Source organism: Anopheles maculipalpis, chromosome 2RL (genome assembly GCF_943734695.1).
Source record: "Anopheles maculipalpis chromosome 2RL, idAnoMacuDA_375_x, whole genome shotgun sequence".
NCBI lineage: Eukaryota > Metazoa > Arthropoda > Insecta > Diptera > Culicidae > Anopheles > Anopheles maculipalpis.
Genome location: NC_064871.1, coordinates 22839603 through 22856337, shown reverse-complemented (window position 1 = coordinate 22856337; position 16735 = coordinate 22839603). Strand labels below are relative to the sequence as shown.

Sequence of the window (16735 nt, the reverse complement as noted above, 5' to 3'; positions counted from 1 at the left end):
CTTTCGCACACCAGCTCATTGCTACCGGCTTCAGAGCGTCCCACATGCGTACACCTGGTGAGTTCATAAAATACGAACAAAGTACCAACATGTCTGCCATTTATTTGATGTACTTTCGACACACCTTGTAATGCGATATCGAGAGCCATGCGAGAGAGTTAATTTCTGCTCAGCCAAGATTACAACAGCACCTCACCGTTGACGACGAACCTCCAGGTTGACAAGCGTTTAATCAAATGCACAAAAAGAAGAATAGCGATCAGTGATTAATTGTGCGCCATTAACGAAACGGTCCGGTCCGTTTCAAGCACCACTGACCAGGGCATCTCGTGATGAACCCGTGCAAGTCGTTTACCGTGTGCAGAAGATGTTTGCAAACAATTAACGTCCTCCCTTCTCTTGCTCATTCTTTCCCATTCGAACTGGTTCGATGGCTGGGATCACCGTGTCCGTGTATGATCTTTTCTGGCCCAAAATATACTTTTTTTATTGTAAGTGTGGTTTGTTTTTTGCTGGCTACTGAACACGAAGACTTGAACGCTTGGGTTGCGGTGTCTCTTTCTGTTGTTTGGTGTTCGAAGACGGCACAGTTGTGGTGCTCGCAACGAAGCATAACATCCGCGTGTGATGCGCTCCGGACATGAAGCCTAATAGGTCAGTAGTACTTAATGCCGGTGACCTTCCCTGAGTGTCACGTACAGTGTTACGCACATCGGTGGGGTTTGTGGTTTATTACGGGCGAAAAAACACCACAACATACAGACACAGGTGAAACAGGTGAATAGGTTTTGCAGGGAAGTTAGTTTAGTGGAGCACGTGTGTGCTATTTTAAGCCTGTGAAAGGGGCAGCCCTAGTTACAGCATCATGTAGATATTGCTAAATTAAGTATGTCAAATAGATTAATGTCGCTATCGCTATCCATACGAGCTATTACAGTTATTGAGTTAATTTGGCGTTCATACTAATTTGATTTTTGTGGTTGAGTCCGTCGATACTTTTGTGTATTAATCATGATAGTGCGTGGGATGAACTGTGGCAGAAGTTGTACCTGATACGTTAAATCTAACAGGTCGTCTGATAATTGTCTGGCCTGACACAAAGAGGGTGCGTGTTAAGTCAAATCCTTTTTTTTTTGTTGGTATTAACCTTGAAACGAGTTCTGTTAAAATTTGACAGCACCCGGACCTAATGAGCTAGAGCATTTTGTGTGACGCAACTTTTGTGTTTTGAGTAAACATGGACAAGAAGGAATTTCGCGTGTTGATAAAATATTGTTTTTTGAAGGGGAAAAATACAGTTGAAGCCAAAAATTGGCTTGATAAAGAGTTTTTGGACTCTGCTCCACCAAAATCAACTATAAAATATTGGTATGCTAAATTTAAACGTGGTGAAATGAGCACTGAAAACCGTGAACACATTGGACGCCCAAAAGAAGTGGTTACAGAGGAAAACATTTAAAAAATCCACAAAATTATCAAAAGCAACCGAACCATAAAGTTGATCGATATAGCTGACAGAATAAAGATATCCAAGGAACGTGTTGGACATATCGTTCACGAATATTTGGGTATGGGAAAGCTCTGTGCGAAATGGGTGCCTCGCGAGCTAACATTTACCCAAAAACAACAACGAGTTGATGATTCGGAACAGTGTTTAGAGCTGTTTGAGCGAAATTCTAGCGAGTTTTTGCGGCGGTATGTTACCATGGATGAGACTTTGCTTCATCACTACACTCCAAAGTCAAATAGACAATCATCTGAGTGGACTGGACGCGATGTACCTGCTCCAAAGCGAGGAAAAACGCAACAATCAGCTGGCAAGGTTATGGCGTCAGTTTTTTGGGATTCGCAAGGAATAATCTTCATCGACTATATTGAGAAAGGAAAGACCATTAACAGCGACTACTATATCAAGTTATTGGAGCGTTTAAAGGACGAAATCGTTAAAAACGGCCACATTTGAAGAGAAAAAAAAGGTTTTGTTTCATCAAGACAACGCAGCGTGCCACAAATCAGTGAAAACAATGGCAAAAATTCTCGAATTAGGCTACGAATTTCTTGACTTTTTTCTTTCTCAGATCTCAAAAGGATGCTCGCTGGAAGAAATTTTCGTCAGATGAAGAGGTGATCGCCGAAACGGAGGCCTTTTTTGACGAAAGAAAAAAATCCTTTTCAAAAATGGCATAGAAAAATTGAAAGACCGCTATTTTCAGTGTATCACCCTTTTACGGGAGGTATGTCGAATGAAAAAAAAAATTTGCAAAAAAATGATTTTCACTATTGTAGGCCAAACAATTATCAGCCCACCTGTTACAACTGGATTACCATCCAATCACAAAGTGTAATAGGATATGGACAGGGTTTAAGGGTTTTTCATTCGGCCTTAGTAAACCACAGTGCTGTTTAAATCATCTCATTTAACATGTTTCATATGTTCAGACCAAATATTACTCGAGAAAGTTGGATAACAATACAATAAGGCAGCAAATTAAGCATTATTTTCTCGATAAAGAAAAAAGTATCAGTATCAGTAACAGTGTGTTTGATCGTCTAAAATCTGCAGAAACCGACGAGGAATACGGTGACCGAATACCGAGGAATTCCTAGGTTTAGTTGCCTTATAGTTAGAAACGATCGTTATGAAACTTGGTTCTAAAGATCGAAACATCTGTTCAAAAAATGAAGACTTTCATGATAGGCATTGTTATGCAAAGCTCGCAATCCTTGTGATAAAAACTTAGAACAAGCAGATGATGACGCTAGTGGAAAAATATCTTTCTGAAGGCGACCGCATCGTAGCAAAGAAATAGCAAAGACTTCCAACTGACCATCAACATCAAGCTGTAGTATTTTTGTACAAAGTTTTTTGTAAACTCCTACCCAAACATTTTGAATGCAACACGAAGAAACAACTGTTCGACAATGCCCAGAAAGTGTACTAAAAAGGAGAGACTTTTTACAATTACCCCGGTTCGGATTCCTTTCAAACTGCCTTATCCGACGTTTTATCAATTTTGTTGCACCTGTCGAATGACACATTTTTACACAAAAATCTTCGATTTTGTCTGAATTCAACGTGTCGCAAAATAAATTGCTTGCAAGCAGCTAGTGCACGATGAGCTGATGCAGATAAGAGCTTCTCCATTCCAAGCGCAGCATTACACAACGCACAACCATCTTCGGGAAGACGTATCACACGTTTTTAAAATATCCCAAATTACAAACATACTTATTTGTGTCCATTCTTTCCCCTACTGATTTTGAAAAGCAGAAGTAACCGATCGAAACCTGTGTGTCCAGCAGCTGTACCAGCTGTATCTGATCGTTGCATTTTTCCTGCTTCAACCGATAAGACACCACTGCAGGGGAGCCTACGAACCTTACGACCGCAACCAACATGTGGTCTGGTGGTTGCCCATCTCTTCTCCACAATCACTTTCAGTACAAACCATTCGGCCGGTAAAACTTTTTTGTGTCACGTGTGGAAGCCAGAATGCAGAAGTTTTATCAACTTTTTACAATTTACTATTCTATCAGTGAATCGGTAATTTCGAAGTACGCTACCTTTACATTATGCGAATGCAACATGCGTTATGCGTGTGTTAGATGTCGCCAGATTGCCGAATTCACTTCACATCCATTGGGCGGCCTTGCACCGACAACATTTCAATTAATTTGAAAGCCTTCATTAGCAGGCGCTTGGTGTGCCGGTCCGAACGGACCGGTAGCATACTTTTAATTATCATGTTCAGCATGATGGTGCTATCGCTGTGCAAGTGCATATATTTATCGAAACGCACGCCGTAACTAGTGATTAAGGAAGGTTTTCAATTTTTGTCCAGCTGCACCGTGTGACTACAATTGGTTGCAGTCACTGCCAAAAAGGTGATTGCTTTGCCGCGTCGGTACACCCATCGCACCGTATTGCTCGCAATTATCATTAACGCTTTTCATTCCGATTTAAACTGCACTGGTCAACGGGGTTTTGGTGGAAGGCTTTGTGGAACGTGGTGTGGCGTGGTAATTGAATTCTTCCCGCGTTTAGTTCGCGCTACAATACCACGAGTCGAGTCGAGCGGCCAGTTACGACCTCTATCGTGATGCTCTGTGAAGAAGTATCAAATCATAATAAAAAAGTGCACCTTCACTGGAGTTACGTGAGTTGGCGCGTAGGAAATGCCATGGGAAGATTGCCGCCAAGACTCCAAAACTAAACTACTCTTGACCGACTAAAACTAGTCCGAAAGATGTGCATTTTGTAAATGGTGCGCTTCAGATGCAGCGCGTCTAATTCTAGCCCCGTCTAAGTTCGAGAGTCGTCCATCAAATGCAACCCGCTTAGCATTGGCTACGGTGGCGTTCACCTTGAAGGGTCTCCTTTCGCTTTTTTTGTCTCTCTCTCCCTCTGTCTCTCTATTTTTGTGTACCAAAAGCGTTTCTGCGTCAACCGTCAGTGTTAAGAAAATGCATGGGAGGAAAAAAAAAAACCCCCAACAAAGTTATCACTTCTGCAACATCTGCACCAGCGTCAGTTCCGTCTACGCTTTTTTCTACCTTTGTGGTGCGTTACAAGCACAATCTTTTTTTTTTTTTCGATCCTCCCGTTGGTCATCAATTTTTACAAACGATCTCTCGACACCATCGTATTATAGAGCCAAAATTGCATGCTGAAGCTGTTTGCATTACATTTAGCTGGTTGGCGCAGGAAAATGCAAGCTGGCGGCTTCCTTTTCCCGGAGGAATGGGGGGTAGAAAAACGACGGTACAGCTTCGAACAACAGCCGTAACGTAATGGGAGACACGGGTCGGTCGTGCATCATTTTCCTATATTGACGCGAAAAATTAACATTTGGCAGTCATCGATCGACGGTTGGCTGGTTGACCGTTTCTAGCCGATGACAAAACAGGCGTTATCTAACGGCTGAACTTTGGTTGGCGCGTGAGGATAACGCGGGGGGTGGTATGCACTTTTGTGCATGTTATGCCTCCGAGACGTTACCGGTTACAATGTTTGCCCACTTAGGTGCAACTTTCGTCGGGGGCCGTGCTGCACACAGTGGTCAAGGGGGAAAGAGTTAATTATGGGTTTCAATTGACACACTAATTGTGGAATTGATTTTCTTGGGGAAGTAGTGTATCAGTTCCGATGGAAGTAGTGCACCGCTGTACTGTATGAAGAAATTGGTAGGGGAAAGAGAATCGACTGAATGAATGAGTGAATGTAATACCTGACGCTGACTATCGTAACATTCGCAAATGAACTGCATTTACATGTGAATCAGTATGTCATTTATATTGGGTGCATGTATACAAATTCAATTATTATGAGCAGCAATATTTCCAATTTGTTGTAGCTATCAATTTAGCGGATAATCCAGGCACAAACCCTTTTTACCCCTAAGTCTAGTCTAGACCAGAAAGAGTAGCGAGGTTTCAAGGCAATAATTATGCAATACGCACCACAACGGATGTCTGGGTCTTTTAATTCCGAATACCTTAAAGTTATACAAATTGTATAAAATAAATTAATCTCATATAGTGGAAAAATGCTTATCAAACCCATGACGCATTAACAAGAATTTGTAGCTTCGTAAAATTACATTCTAACCGAGTATGCCCGGGATAAGGCAAGAAACAAGGAGGAAATGCCTTATCAATATGATTATAGAATTTGTTCAACACAAGCGGTGTGAACAAAACGGCACTGGACCGTCATAATTAATTATAAATAAATAAAAAAACAAATAAAATTACATTCTATTAGTTTAAGTTTCGTAAAACATTCTACAGTATGGCCAGTAAAATATGCAAAAGTTTTTAACATTCGTTTTTGGGTATATAGAAGCAATATTTTCACTTCTGTCGGATAAGTCATACGTTATTCATAAGTAATCTAGACTGTTAACGAAGGAAGCCGTGTTTAATTTGATCTGCCGCTGCGAAAATTAGCAAAACAAATAGCGGGGACTGTGAGGTGCCATGTGGCTACTGTATACCGCTTGAAACGTATCCTTCCTGAGGGATAACATCCCAGGAAGCAAGGAAGTGGACGGCAGTGGTCGGCTCGAACTTCATGGGTGATTAGATCAACGAAAGAAAATTTGAAGCGAACTCCAGTGCGATTCATTCGACAGTTGGCAAAAGAGGTAAATATCTCCAAAACAAAAAATTGACTTAAATTCAAAGTCCAGGGCACGAGTAAAACGCAACTTAATAGCGGACCAGATCAAAGCTTTACGGCAGGAACGATCGAAGATTATGTTGAACATGCTCAAGAAGATCGTTGTGTTCTCTGATGAGAAACTTTTCACTATTGATCGATAGTTTTATTTCGTCACAGAAACTTGAGGATGTTCCAGAGAAGGTAAAGAAGTTTAAATTCACCACCAAACCACATCCAGTCGGAGTCATGGTTTTCCGAGCAGTTGCCTTTAATGGATTGAACATGCCTTCCGTTTTGCATCAAACCAGGTTTGAAGGTGAATATGGATATCTATTTGGGTATTTTGAAGGAGAAGGTATGGGCGAATGTTTGACGAATGAATGCATTTTTTTCAATGTAAATATCTTACATTGTTGAAGTTGAATGCCTTCAGTAGCTGCTGGAAATCCCTACATTCTACCTAGAAATACACAATGCAAACTGATCAAAGGCATACTAACAATAAAAAAATCTCAGATCACTATCTAACAGATATCTCAATTAGACCGCATCATCGCTGTTTTCAATCGATACATAAAATATGTAAAATTTTCATCACCATTACACGAAAACGATCTAATCACATCAGAGACAAAATCTTCCGCACCTCGTGTCTGAATTGCTTGTGTGCAAATTAAGACATAGGCATTCTACATGGTTAGCGGCGTGTATCATACACGTGTTGGAGCTGCATAAACGTTTGATGCAATCGCCACTGGAAGGTGCTCTCTTGTCACAACAAAAGCAATATCCATGCATGATCATGAGATGCATGATGGTGAATTTACATAGAATTGATGCAGCTTGCTGCTGCGGTGTGTCATTCGAATGGAGAAACGGTATTTGTTTCCCAGAATAAAGGTTTTGCAGTGGAGCAAGAGAAAGGGATGCTTGAAAGAAGGGTCGTTGAAGGAGCGTCATCATTTGTCATCCACATTGAATTTAATTCGCACCAACAGTTGTCATGATTGATTCGCTACCATTAGAACGAACAACCTATAATTAATTCATTGTTTGCTTTGAAGATGTCATCAAGATTTTTCTTTAAAAACAAATATCAGTTCAAAAGATGAGTTCTCCAGCTCGTAGATGAACAGAATCCAATCATACCCATCGTGCTCGTGACAAATAGTATGATTAGAAATAAATTACGCTCCACCACGCACTCAGCAACTTCTCCGCTTGACGGCAGCAATTCCTGTCATGTGAATGTACGATGACACACATGCCGCCACTAATATGTAGCAACCGCGCCAGCGCAACATCTCTGCCGACTGTATCGAGCCACAATTCCCATTCACCCGCGACGAAAGAACGCTCGGTCGCGCGGGTCGTGCAGAGAACGAAGTCTCCAAGCAAGCGACGGTTTTGTTTAGTCATGTCATTTAAGCGATGCGCCAAGGATCTAATTCTGGCACCAGGAACTGTACCACCGGAGGCCGTTCGCATCTTCACCGACTGACGGAGTCCTTTAGATCGTATGTCACTCGACCAGAGGGCCAGAATGCGGATTGCCAACTGACGAAGGTCCTGCCTCTCTAAAAGCTCCACTCTAAGCCCTCGCCGCACTGAACCGACGAAACCGTGAGTGGAAAGACAATTGAAGCGGCACTACTTCTGTTGCTTTATTGCTGCCGCGGTGTGTGCTAAAAATAAGCATTTGCGCCCAAGTATGATCGACGATGGCACACGGCCGGCACAAAATGAAAGGACGCGTTCGGAAAACCCTCGCCGTCACCGCCGTTTTGCTCATCATCCGGCGCGAATGTCTTTGCCACACTATCACCAACAATTGATCTCATTAAACAATGCTGAAGTTTGCAAACTTGCCACACACCCGCTCTGGCCCTCCCATCGACTAACCGGATAGTTCACATAGTTCGAGCACTAGCAATTGGTCGCGGCGCTTTAACTAATCATCCTCAGGTTGCAGGTCGCCGCCGTGGCTTTACAAACGCGAGTGCGCACCGCCGACCGATGTATGATCACGACCTTCACAGCATGGTACAGTGGTGGTACCGGCTGTGCGATCGAAACGATGCCCCTCAGAACCGGGCCTCCAAAAACGGGCAATCTTCAACGATCACTGTCTCTGCGTCACTGTTTCGAGAGCCATGCCCTCCCCCATGGTACGCTCTTTATCCACGCTTCATTAGGAACAAAGCGCGCACAATGCGTACTCGCCGCGTGTCCCTTGGGTGGCTGAAGATTGTTGAAATGTGATGTTTGGCGGTACTGGCGGTACTTTTTTTATTTCTCTTATTTTTGTGTCCTTACTCGTTCTTATTACTCCCTTCGCGGGATGGTTAAGCTACCCGAGGAAAGAAGCAATTTGCCAGAGGTCTTCCGATTTCCGAAACCTATTAGAGATCGATTTGAATGTCATCCCAGGTTGATGGCGGCTAGCTATTAATGAAGGGCGAATGCAAAACAAGGTTCCGTTGAAATGACCCTTTTGCGTTATGAGTGATCCAGTCTTAGCTTCTAGAGGTCTTGATGGACCCCGAGCTTAATCTTGGTAATCAATCGGGAATGAATAGATTGAAGGTTGGTTTAAAAGCCAGGATTAAAAAGGACACTAATAGCTACGGAAAACTTTTTTTGGATTGAATGATGTAAATAATTTGAATGACGACCATCGATCATAAATATGATAGAAGCGTTTGCCAAAATTTTGCCAACGAAATCATTGATTTTTTGCTCAAAATGACGAGAACTAAACACAAAGATTAATCATAATTCCGATTTGTTGATCAAATGTAGGCCATATGCTTTTTTAAAATAATTCTTCATATTTTAGCTTGTGTAAATTAATCTATTTTCAGCAATTGCCGCCTTTCAATGCCAAATAAGTATAAACTATGTTTATTATTCGTATTTTTTTACCAATAAACTCGTAATTTGTAATTAAACAATAAAGATCCGTTATTAGTCTAAAATCGAAATTAAATTAAAGAGATATTACAATTAATCAATAATAAAACACTAAAGCATGTTCAAGCGAAAGTATTCCACCTTGCATCAGTAACGACCATAAGCCTTCTAATTGCTTCAAAACATATGGAAGCGACTGTAGAGAAAGGATCACGTTGGATGTATGGAGGTTACACACTCAACAACAAAAAAACCCTCCGATGCCATCGAATATCAGAAGCACCCCCCACTCTATCCCTTTTGTTCGGCCTATGCAATCAGCATTAGCCGACCGGCATTCAGAAAGCAGATGCACCATGCGCAATAATCCACCTCAATAGCTGCAGTTGATTGTACCGCACGACACGATCACGCTGACACGGAGGATCATGTGAGTCATACGAATGGTACGAATGGTACTCCAGCCCCTACTTCCCCCCCCCCCCCCATCCTCCTTCCCTCCCTCCACCTACACGATCAGGTGGGGGTGTTTCGTAGCTGTCGTTATGCTTTTTTATGCGAAAAAAAAAAACGCGCATCTTCACCGTTCGGCAGGCCGGCGCGTGTGTGATAATAGCGCACGATGCTGCAGAAGATGAGCGTATCCGTGGCCTATGCTCGTGGCCGGAGGTGGTGGCAACGTCGTCTTCGTGTTCTTAGCCGACGAATCTCGGTACCTCGGTCGGTTAACCCTCCCCTCCCCATCTCGGTGGAAAATGTGCCCCACGGTTTTGGTGGGTGGGGAGGGATTGTGGATGTTTTTTTTTTTTTCGGTGAGTACTCACTAAGCGAGAGTGATGCCCGTGATCTTACTCGGGTACGAAATCGTCGAAAATTACACCCGGCCAAAACGGCCGGGTTCGGAGTGTTTGAGGTTTTCGAGTATAAAAGTGAAACCATGCTTTGATTTGAATATCATTCCACCAACGAACACGGTTCGGTTCGTTTTTAGATAGGGTCGTCCCAGTAGCTGTCGTAGTTGTTGAACCGCGTGATCAGGATCCTCTCGATCAGCGGGCGGATACGCGTAACAGGCAGAGACTCACAGCGTTACCAGTCGCCCAGTGCAGGTCAGTTTTAAAGCGGCAAACGTGCTTCAGGGAAGAATGCAAAGTGCAGTAAAAAAAATGAGGTTTGGGTTTGAAAAGTGAATAAAAAATTGAAAAAAGTGACAAAGTGACTCTTTTTTTAGATAACTGAAAACTAATGAAGCAAAAGTTTTCTAAAAAAAATTGACAGTATCAGTGCAGTGACACGTTTGAGGACTAAGTGATGTGATTTATGAAAAAAGTTGAAATACGCTGCCTGAACGCTGTTAAATGAGTTCTAATTTGATAATTTTTATAACTCATTTTGTAACACGGTGTTGATGTGTTTTTCGGTTTTATGTATGGCCAAACTAGCTTTTGAAAAATACCAGTGTAAAATTTGGGCTTTAGCAAACGCTCTTGTAAAAATTTAATAGCTTTTTTCTACTGTTGGAAGTCTAGCCGGTCCAAAAATTAGAATTTTTAAATTTTATTATTTTTTCTGGATTAAATTTAATCAGAATCATTTAAAATAAGTTAATTTGTCATAAATTAAAACCCTTTTAATTGCATTTGGTATATCAAATAAATTCCTTTGCTGTAAATGTCTGTTAAACAAACATTTTATCATAATTGAACATAATGACCTGTGCTAGAACATACATAAAGAGTAACAGCTAGAAAACAGTACAAAAAATCAAATGCATAATTACCGTCCACAGTCTAATGCTCGCCATCACAGCTGAATACGACATGGACTGGACAAATGATTCTCATTAGAGTATCTTAATTAAAATCAGTTGTATTCAAATCAGTTTCTGTCCGATGCAATTGTGGGGCTCCCATCACGCTCATCGACCTTTTCCTTCATCATCTTCAGTGTGATTATCCAAAATCTGTTTCAACCAATTGCTGATCATCGCCCTCTAACCTTCGTCATCCGTGCTTCGGTTCGATCGTGACGCTCCCTGTATGAGAGGGCTATCTGGTGACAAGATCTTGCGAGAATGGTTGATTGATGAGGCTTTCCAAAGCTTACAAAAAAAAACTACACTAAAATTGAATCGAACCATGCTGTTGAACCATGAGCATAATAATGGCCTCAAGGTGTATGATTTTTTTCCCTGTTCCTTTTTTTTTGTGAACAAATCTGAGTCCCTGTTGTTCTCAGCTTACAAGTGGATTGTTTTATAGCAGCCCGTCAATTATATCACCAAGCCAGAAAGGTTGTACGATTGCGTTGTCTGTGGGAGAGCTAATTCCGTATAATCCCATTACCAGCGCCAACAAGTGGCAACGGGCATTCGCACCGGGAGAGTGTCATCCTTTGGACATTCGGCTTAATTGGTTTGATGTCATCAGCATGATTAACCTGCACCTCCGGCACGAACGGCACCCGGATCCTGGTGTTGCCGTTCTCCCAAGGTGTCGCTTCTCGCGGCTTCTTCGCTAATAAACCACAATCTAATTATTTCACTCACCAGCACCAAACGTCATCAGCCTGCCGGAATGGGCAAATGGTAGTGTACGGTGCATCGCGCAATGCTTGTTGGTGCTGTGGCACGCGCCCCCTAAACCGGGAAACCGATGGTCCACAGCGAAAGATAACTCAATCTGACAGCATAATTGCATTCTTCGCTTTGCCGTTGTTTTAGCTATTTGTTTTTTTTTCCTCTGTTATAGCTGTTGTCGTTGTTCAACACCTCGACAAACTGATGCACACACACACACGTTTTGGTGGGCATTGTGCAAATCGATGTGCAGTACTGATCGGGTACCGTATCCGTAGCCGGAGTGTGGCCGCCGAGCACTTGCATAAGTCCGGCAATAATTTCGTTGCACCTCCAACGCACGAATCCATCGTGATGCATCGGGGTGCACCGGCAATCATCGTCGATTCGTTTCTGCTGTACCGATCGGACGGTGGATCGAAAGATGGCCATCTCGGGCCGGTCGAATTCGAACTCCGGTGCACAATGATTATGTAAAAAAGGGGAAATGAAATCGGAGGGAGAATGCCATAAACCAAACCACCGCAAAACAATCGATTTGCACCGTCGGCTTGCGTCTCACGCGCCAATTCCGGCAGATGATGCGCGACCGATCGTAAATATTGAACGCATAATGGCTACCGGTTTTTTTTGTGTGTTCCTGCTGCTGCTGGTGCACCGAACGATCGGCAGACAATGTAGCATCGTGTGCTATATTTCCAACGAGGCGAAGATTGCAACCCTACCCCCCAGTTTCTGTTTGATCTGACCCCTGTTTGTGTTTCCTCTTTGCAGGTTTCACTTTGTTGGAACATCTAGCCGATTCTAAGCAGTAGAAGCAGTAGAATGATGATCTTCCATCGCACCCGGGCAGTCGCCCTCGTGATGGTGTGTTGTGCCGTCCTTGTGCCAGCCCGTGCATCGACCAGTTTGGCTAAGCGTGAGGCACCGCTTCCGCCGAGTGGCAGCTATCTGCCACCGTCGGGCGGAGCTGGTGGATATCCGGCTTCCCAGACTCCTTCCTCGAGCTACGGTGCGCCGACCGGCGGTGCTGGCAGCTGGAGCGGCAATGGTAATGGAGGCGGCCGTGGTCACTCGAACGGTGGTGGCCAGTCGTTCGGTGCTCCTTCGGCTCCTGCCCAGTCTTATGGTGCACCCAGCTTCGGAGGTCCATCCGCGGGTGGTTTCGGAGGACAAAGCTCACAGGGTGGATTCGGTGGACATGGTGGAAATGGCAACGGAAACGGATACTCAAGCGGACGTCCATCAAGCCAGTACGGACCACCGCAGCAACAGCAGCAGCAGCAGCAATCGTTCCGTCCACCTTCCACTAGCTACGGAGTTCCGGCCGCTCCTTCTCAGTCTTACGGTGCACCATCGCAGCAGCAGGGCAACGGTGGTAATGGATACTCTAACGGACGTCCCTCGTCTCAATATGGTGCTCCTTCGCAGTCGAACGGAAACGGTTTCGGAAATGGTCGTCCCTCGTCAAGCTATGGTGCTCCAAGCCGTCCCTCGACACAGTACGGTGCTCCATCAGCTGGAAACGGCAATGGATACGCTGGTAATGGAAACGGACGTAGCTACAGCAATGGAAACGGAAACGGTCACAGCAATGGTAACGGTAACAATGGATACTCTCGCGGACCTTCTCGCCAACCGTCGCAGCAGTATGGAGCTCCGTCTCAGACTCCGTCATCGCAATATGGAGCCCCAGCTCAGACCCCATCCAGCCAGTACGGAGCCCCAGCTCAGACCCCATCCAGTCAATATGGTGCACCCGCTCAACAACCATCTAGCCAGTATGGTGCCCCAGCTCAGCAGCCGTCTAGCCAGTATGGTGCTCCGGCTCAGGAGCCGTCTAGCCAGTACGGTGCTCCGGCTCAGACTCCCTCCTCTCAATATGGTGCCCCTGCTCAGACTCCATCCAGCCAGTATGGAGCTCCTGCTCCGTCTCGCCCATCTCAGCAGTACGGACCTCCGGCTCAGGCCCCATCATCTCAGTATGGTGCCCCAGCTCAGACTCCATCCAGCCAATATGGAGCACCAGCTCAGACTCCGTCCAGCCAGTACGGAGCCCCAGCTCAGACCCCATCTAGCCAATATGGAGCACCAGCTCAGACCCCATCCAGCCAGTATGGAGCACCTGCACCATCGCGCCCATCTCAGCAGTACGGACCGCCCGCCCAAGCACCGTCCCGTCCGTCGCAGCAATACGGAGCTCCAGCCCAGGCTCCCTCTTCCCAGTACGGAGCTCCAGCTCAGACTCCCTCATCCCAGTACGGAGCCCCAGCTCAGACTCCTTCATCCCAGTACGGAGCCCCAGCTCAGACTCCTTCCAGCCAATACGGAGCACCTGCTCCATCCCGCCCATCGCAACAGTACGGAGCTCCCGCCCAGGCACCGTCTTCTCAGTACGGAGCACCAGCTCAGACTCCATCCAGCCAGTACGGTGCACCCGCTCAACAGCCTTCCAGCCAGTACGGTGCCCCAAGCTTCGGTTCCACCGGTGGTTCCTCTTTCGGCGGCAACGGTAACGTTGGTGGCAGCTACCAGGTAAGCTCTACGGGCAACGGCTTTTCGCAGGCTTCTTTCTCGGCCAGCAGCTTCTCGTCGAACGGACGCACGTCACAGTCGGGCGGTGGTTACAGCTCGGGTGGTCCGTCGCACTCTTCCGGTGGCTACAGTTCCGGTGGTCCGTCGCAGGTTCCCGCCACACTGCCACAGTCGTACGCATCCAACGGAGGCTACAACTACTAAAGGGCAGTACAAGCAAAACTGCACCACAGTAACCAACCCATGACCACTGCCAAAACCGACACGGACAAGCGAAACGGATACGGAACGGAACATACTGCAAACACGTGCCTTATTTAAGATAACTTATAGTTTACCCACCTGTGTTCTTCCACAACGCGATTGTTAGCAGTGGAACAACACACGGAAGTTACCCAAAATACCGTCGCACGCAACACAACATTCCCTGAGAGCTTCAACCTTTGGCGATCGATTGCGTACGCACGCTGTCATGCACTAAAATGCGTGGCAGCTGTCAGAAGGTAGTGAACGATTTTCAACATGACTGTTACGAGGCTTGCAACACACGTATTAGGACACCGAACATTCGCTAATTTATCACGAAGTAACGAGAGTGAGTGCGGCGGTTTTGTACCATTACTTAAATTATTACACACCTTGTTCAATGTTGACTTCATTTTAAACAAAAAAAAAACTCTTATTTTTACTCCGCCCTCGGTACGGAGCGGATTGTTAGTGCTATTGAATGAACGAGCAGATAAAACGGATGTTAACCGGATGAACAACAGCAGCAGCAGCAGCAATGTGCAATTTTCCAAACCATCACGATCACACAAAAAGCACGTCCGTACAAAGTTTGTCCAAAATTTTTGTCACACAAAATTGTGGAACAAGCTGTGTGCATAGTCGAAGACGTTGGAGACGTTGCTTTCGGAAGCACGAAAATGCATGGTCTGCTTAGGGCCGCATTAGGGCTTTGACGACCGTGAGCCGGACGAAGAAAAAAGAAACCGATACCGATGTATATCATGCGATAAAAAAGGCTATGGCAGGCCTTCGAACGAAATAAAGTGTAATCATCGTTTGACTCTTTTCCTCAAAAAAAAACCCCCTGTTTACTGCTCAATTCACTCACCGATGACCGCAATTATGTGGCGTGATTCGGTAATAAGAACTTTGGTCCACCTTCTTTGGCGCCCCATCTGCTTGTTCGGCAGATCTGCCTCACCACGTGCACTGTTCGGTGTGAAGTTCGGAAGGGTGATGATTGCGCCATGAGCCGCCCGTATAGTGGCCCTTGGTGCGCCACGGAATTCAGGTGAATTATGTACCACACGGCAGTGCACTGTTGCGGAAGTACCCACGGTACAGCAGTATGCGAACGACGCCACGAGGAATCAGTATCGCGCGAAGGTAAACATTAATGCACGCTTTTGCTGAGCTCCATCCAGCTTCTTCGGTATACCGAAAGAGACGTAAGCAGAGTCGTGTATCGCCGTCTGCACGCCGGAAGTGCTGACGTAAGGGCATCACCACTACCAGCGCTGTAAGTGCGACGATCTACGGTCCGCGAAAGGTCAAAGAAAGTGAACTTTAGCTTTTTTGATGCGCTTAGTACGCGGTCGTTCGGTAGAGAAAGCTGGACGGAGCGGGAGAAGTGTACATGCTGTTTTATGTTGAACATACCGTGCCTTTTCGTAGCGCCCACCACCGAACCAACGGTTTCATTGAGCGCTTATTAAATATTTGCCTAGTTTCGAGCATTTCATTTTGTGGCCCACAGGGCTAATCACCTTCGATTGCGGTGTCATAAGAGGTCATGGCATGCAGCCATAACGCACAATTGCTGGGTAATGGGTTGTGTGATGTCGATTTATCGCAGTCTCAGGCTGCAACCATTATGGCTTCATTTCCCAGGCACCAAATGGCCCAGTGTTCCGTGTCGCTTGGAATGCATTATGAGTTTGAGGTTGTCGAATGTGCTTTTTCTAGGGAGATTGGACATCAGGTTCGAGGAAGAAAGAATTTATTTAGTAACTATCACAAAATGAATGTTGTAACAAATAACTCATTAAGCATCTGTACGACTATGGTTGTGTAGAGAATTACTTTGAATTTGGATGTCTGCATTGTTCAGCATGTGTATCGGGAAGCATATCAAATATTTAAGAATTCAACATTAGTCAAACATTAGGCTTCCACAACGTTTCACCACAGGTTGATGTAATTTGCACATTGTTTTACAAAACTGACGAAAAAACAAGAGTCGTGATCGTGATGCACCGAAACTCTGATAACGACAAACAACGGCCGGTTGCATTTCGTGGGTAGATTAGTGCAGATAAATTGAAGTACAACACATGAAAAACACAATTGGAGCTTAGTTTAGTACTTAAGTTCACCTAGCTGGCGCAGACTTGGAGGGAGGGATTTAAACTTTATAAAAGGCACGAACCTCGAGGAATTTCTGTCGTCACGCTGCCACAACTGGATGGCGTATGTAAATGATGTTATTCATTACAATTCGCACGTTGGTCACACGATGATGCAGTTATTCGAAAGCG

At 45.0% G+C, this 16735-nt stretch overlaps 1 protein-coding gene across 1 annotated transcript; it reads left to right on the top strand.

Annotated features, from left to right (window-relative positions):
• Positions 1-12479: 12479 nt before the first annotated feature.
• On the top strand, positions 12480-14393 carry LOC126557400 (pro-resilin). The gene has a single exon (XM_050213168.1). It carries the CDS (start codon positions 12480-12482, stop codon positions 14391-14393), a length of 1914 nt encoding a protein of 637 aa, XP_050069125.1.
• Positions 14394-16735: the final 2342 nt, after the last annotated feature.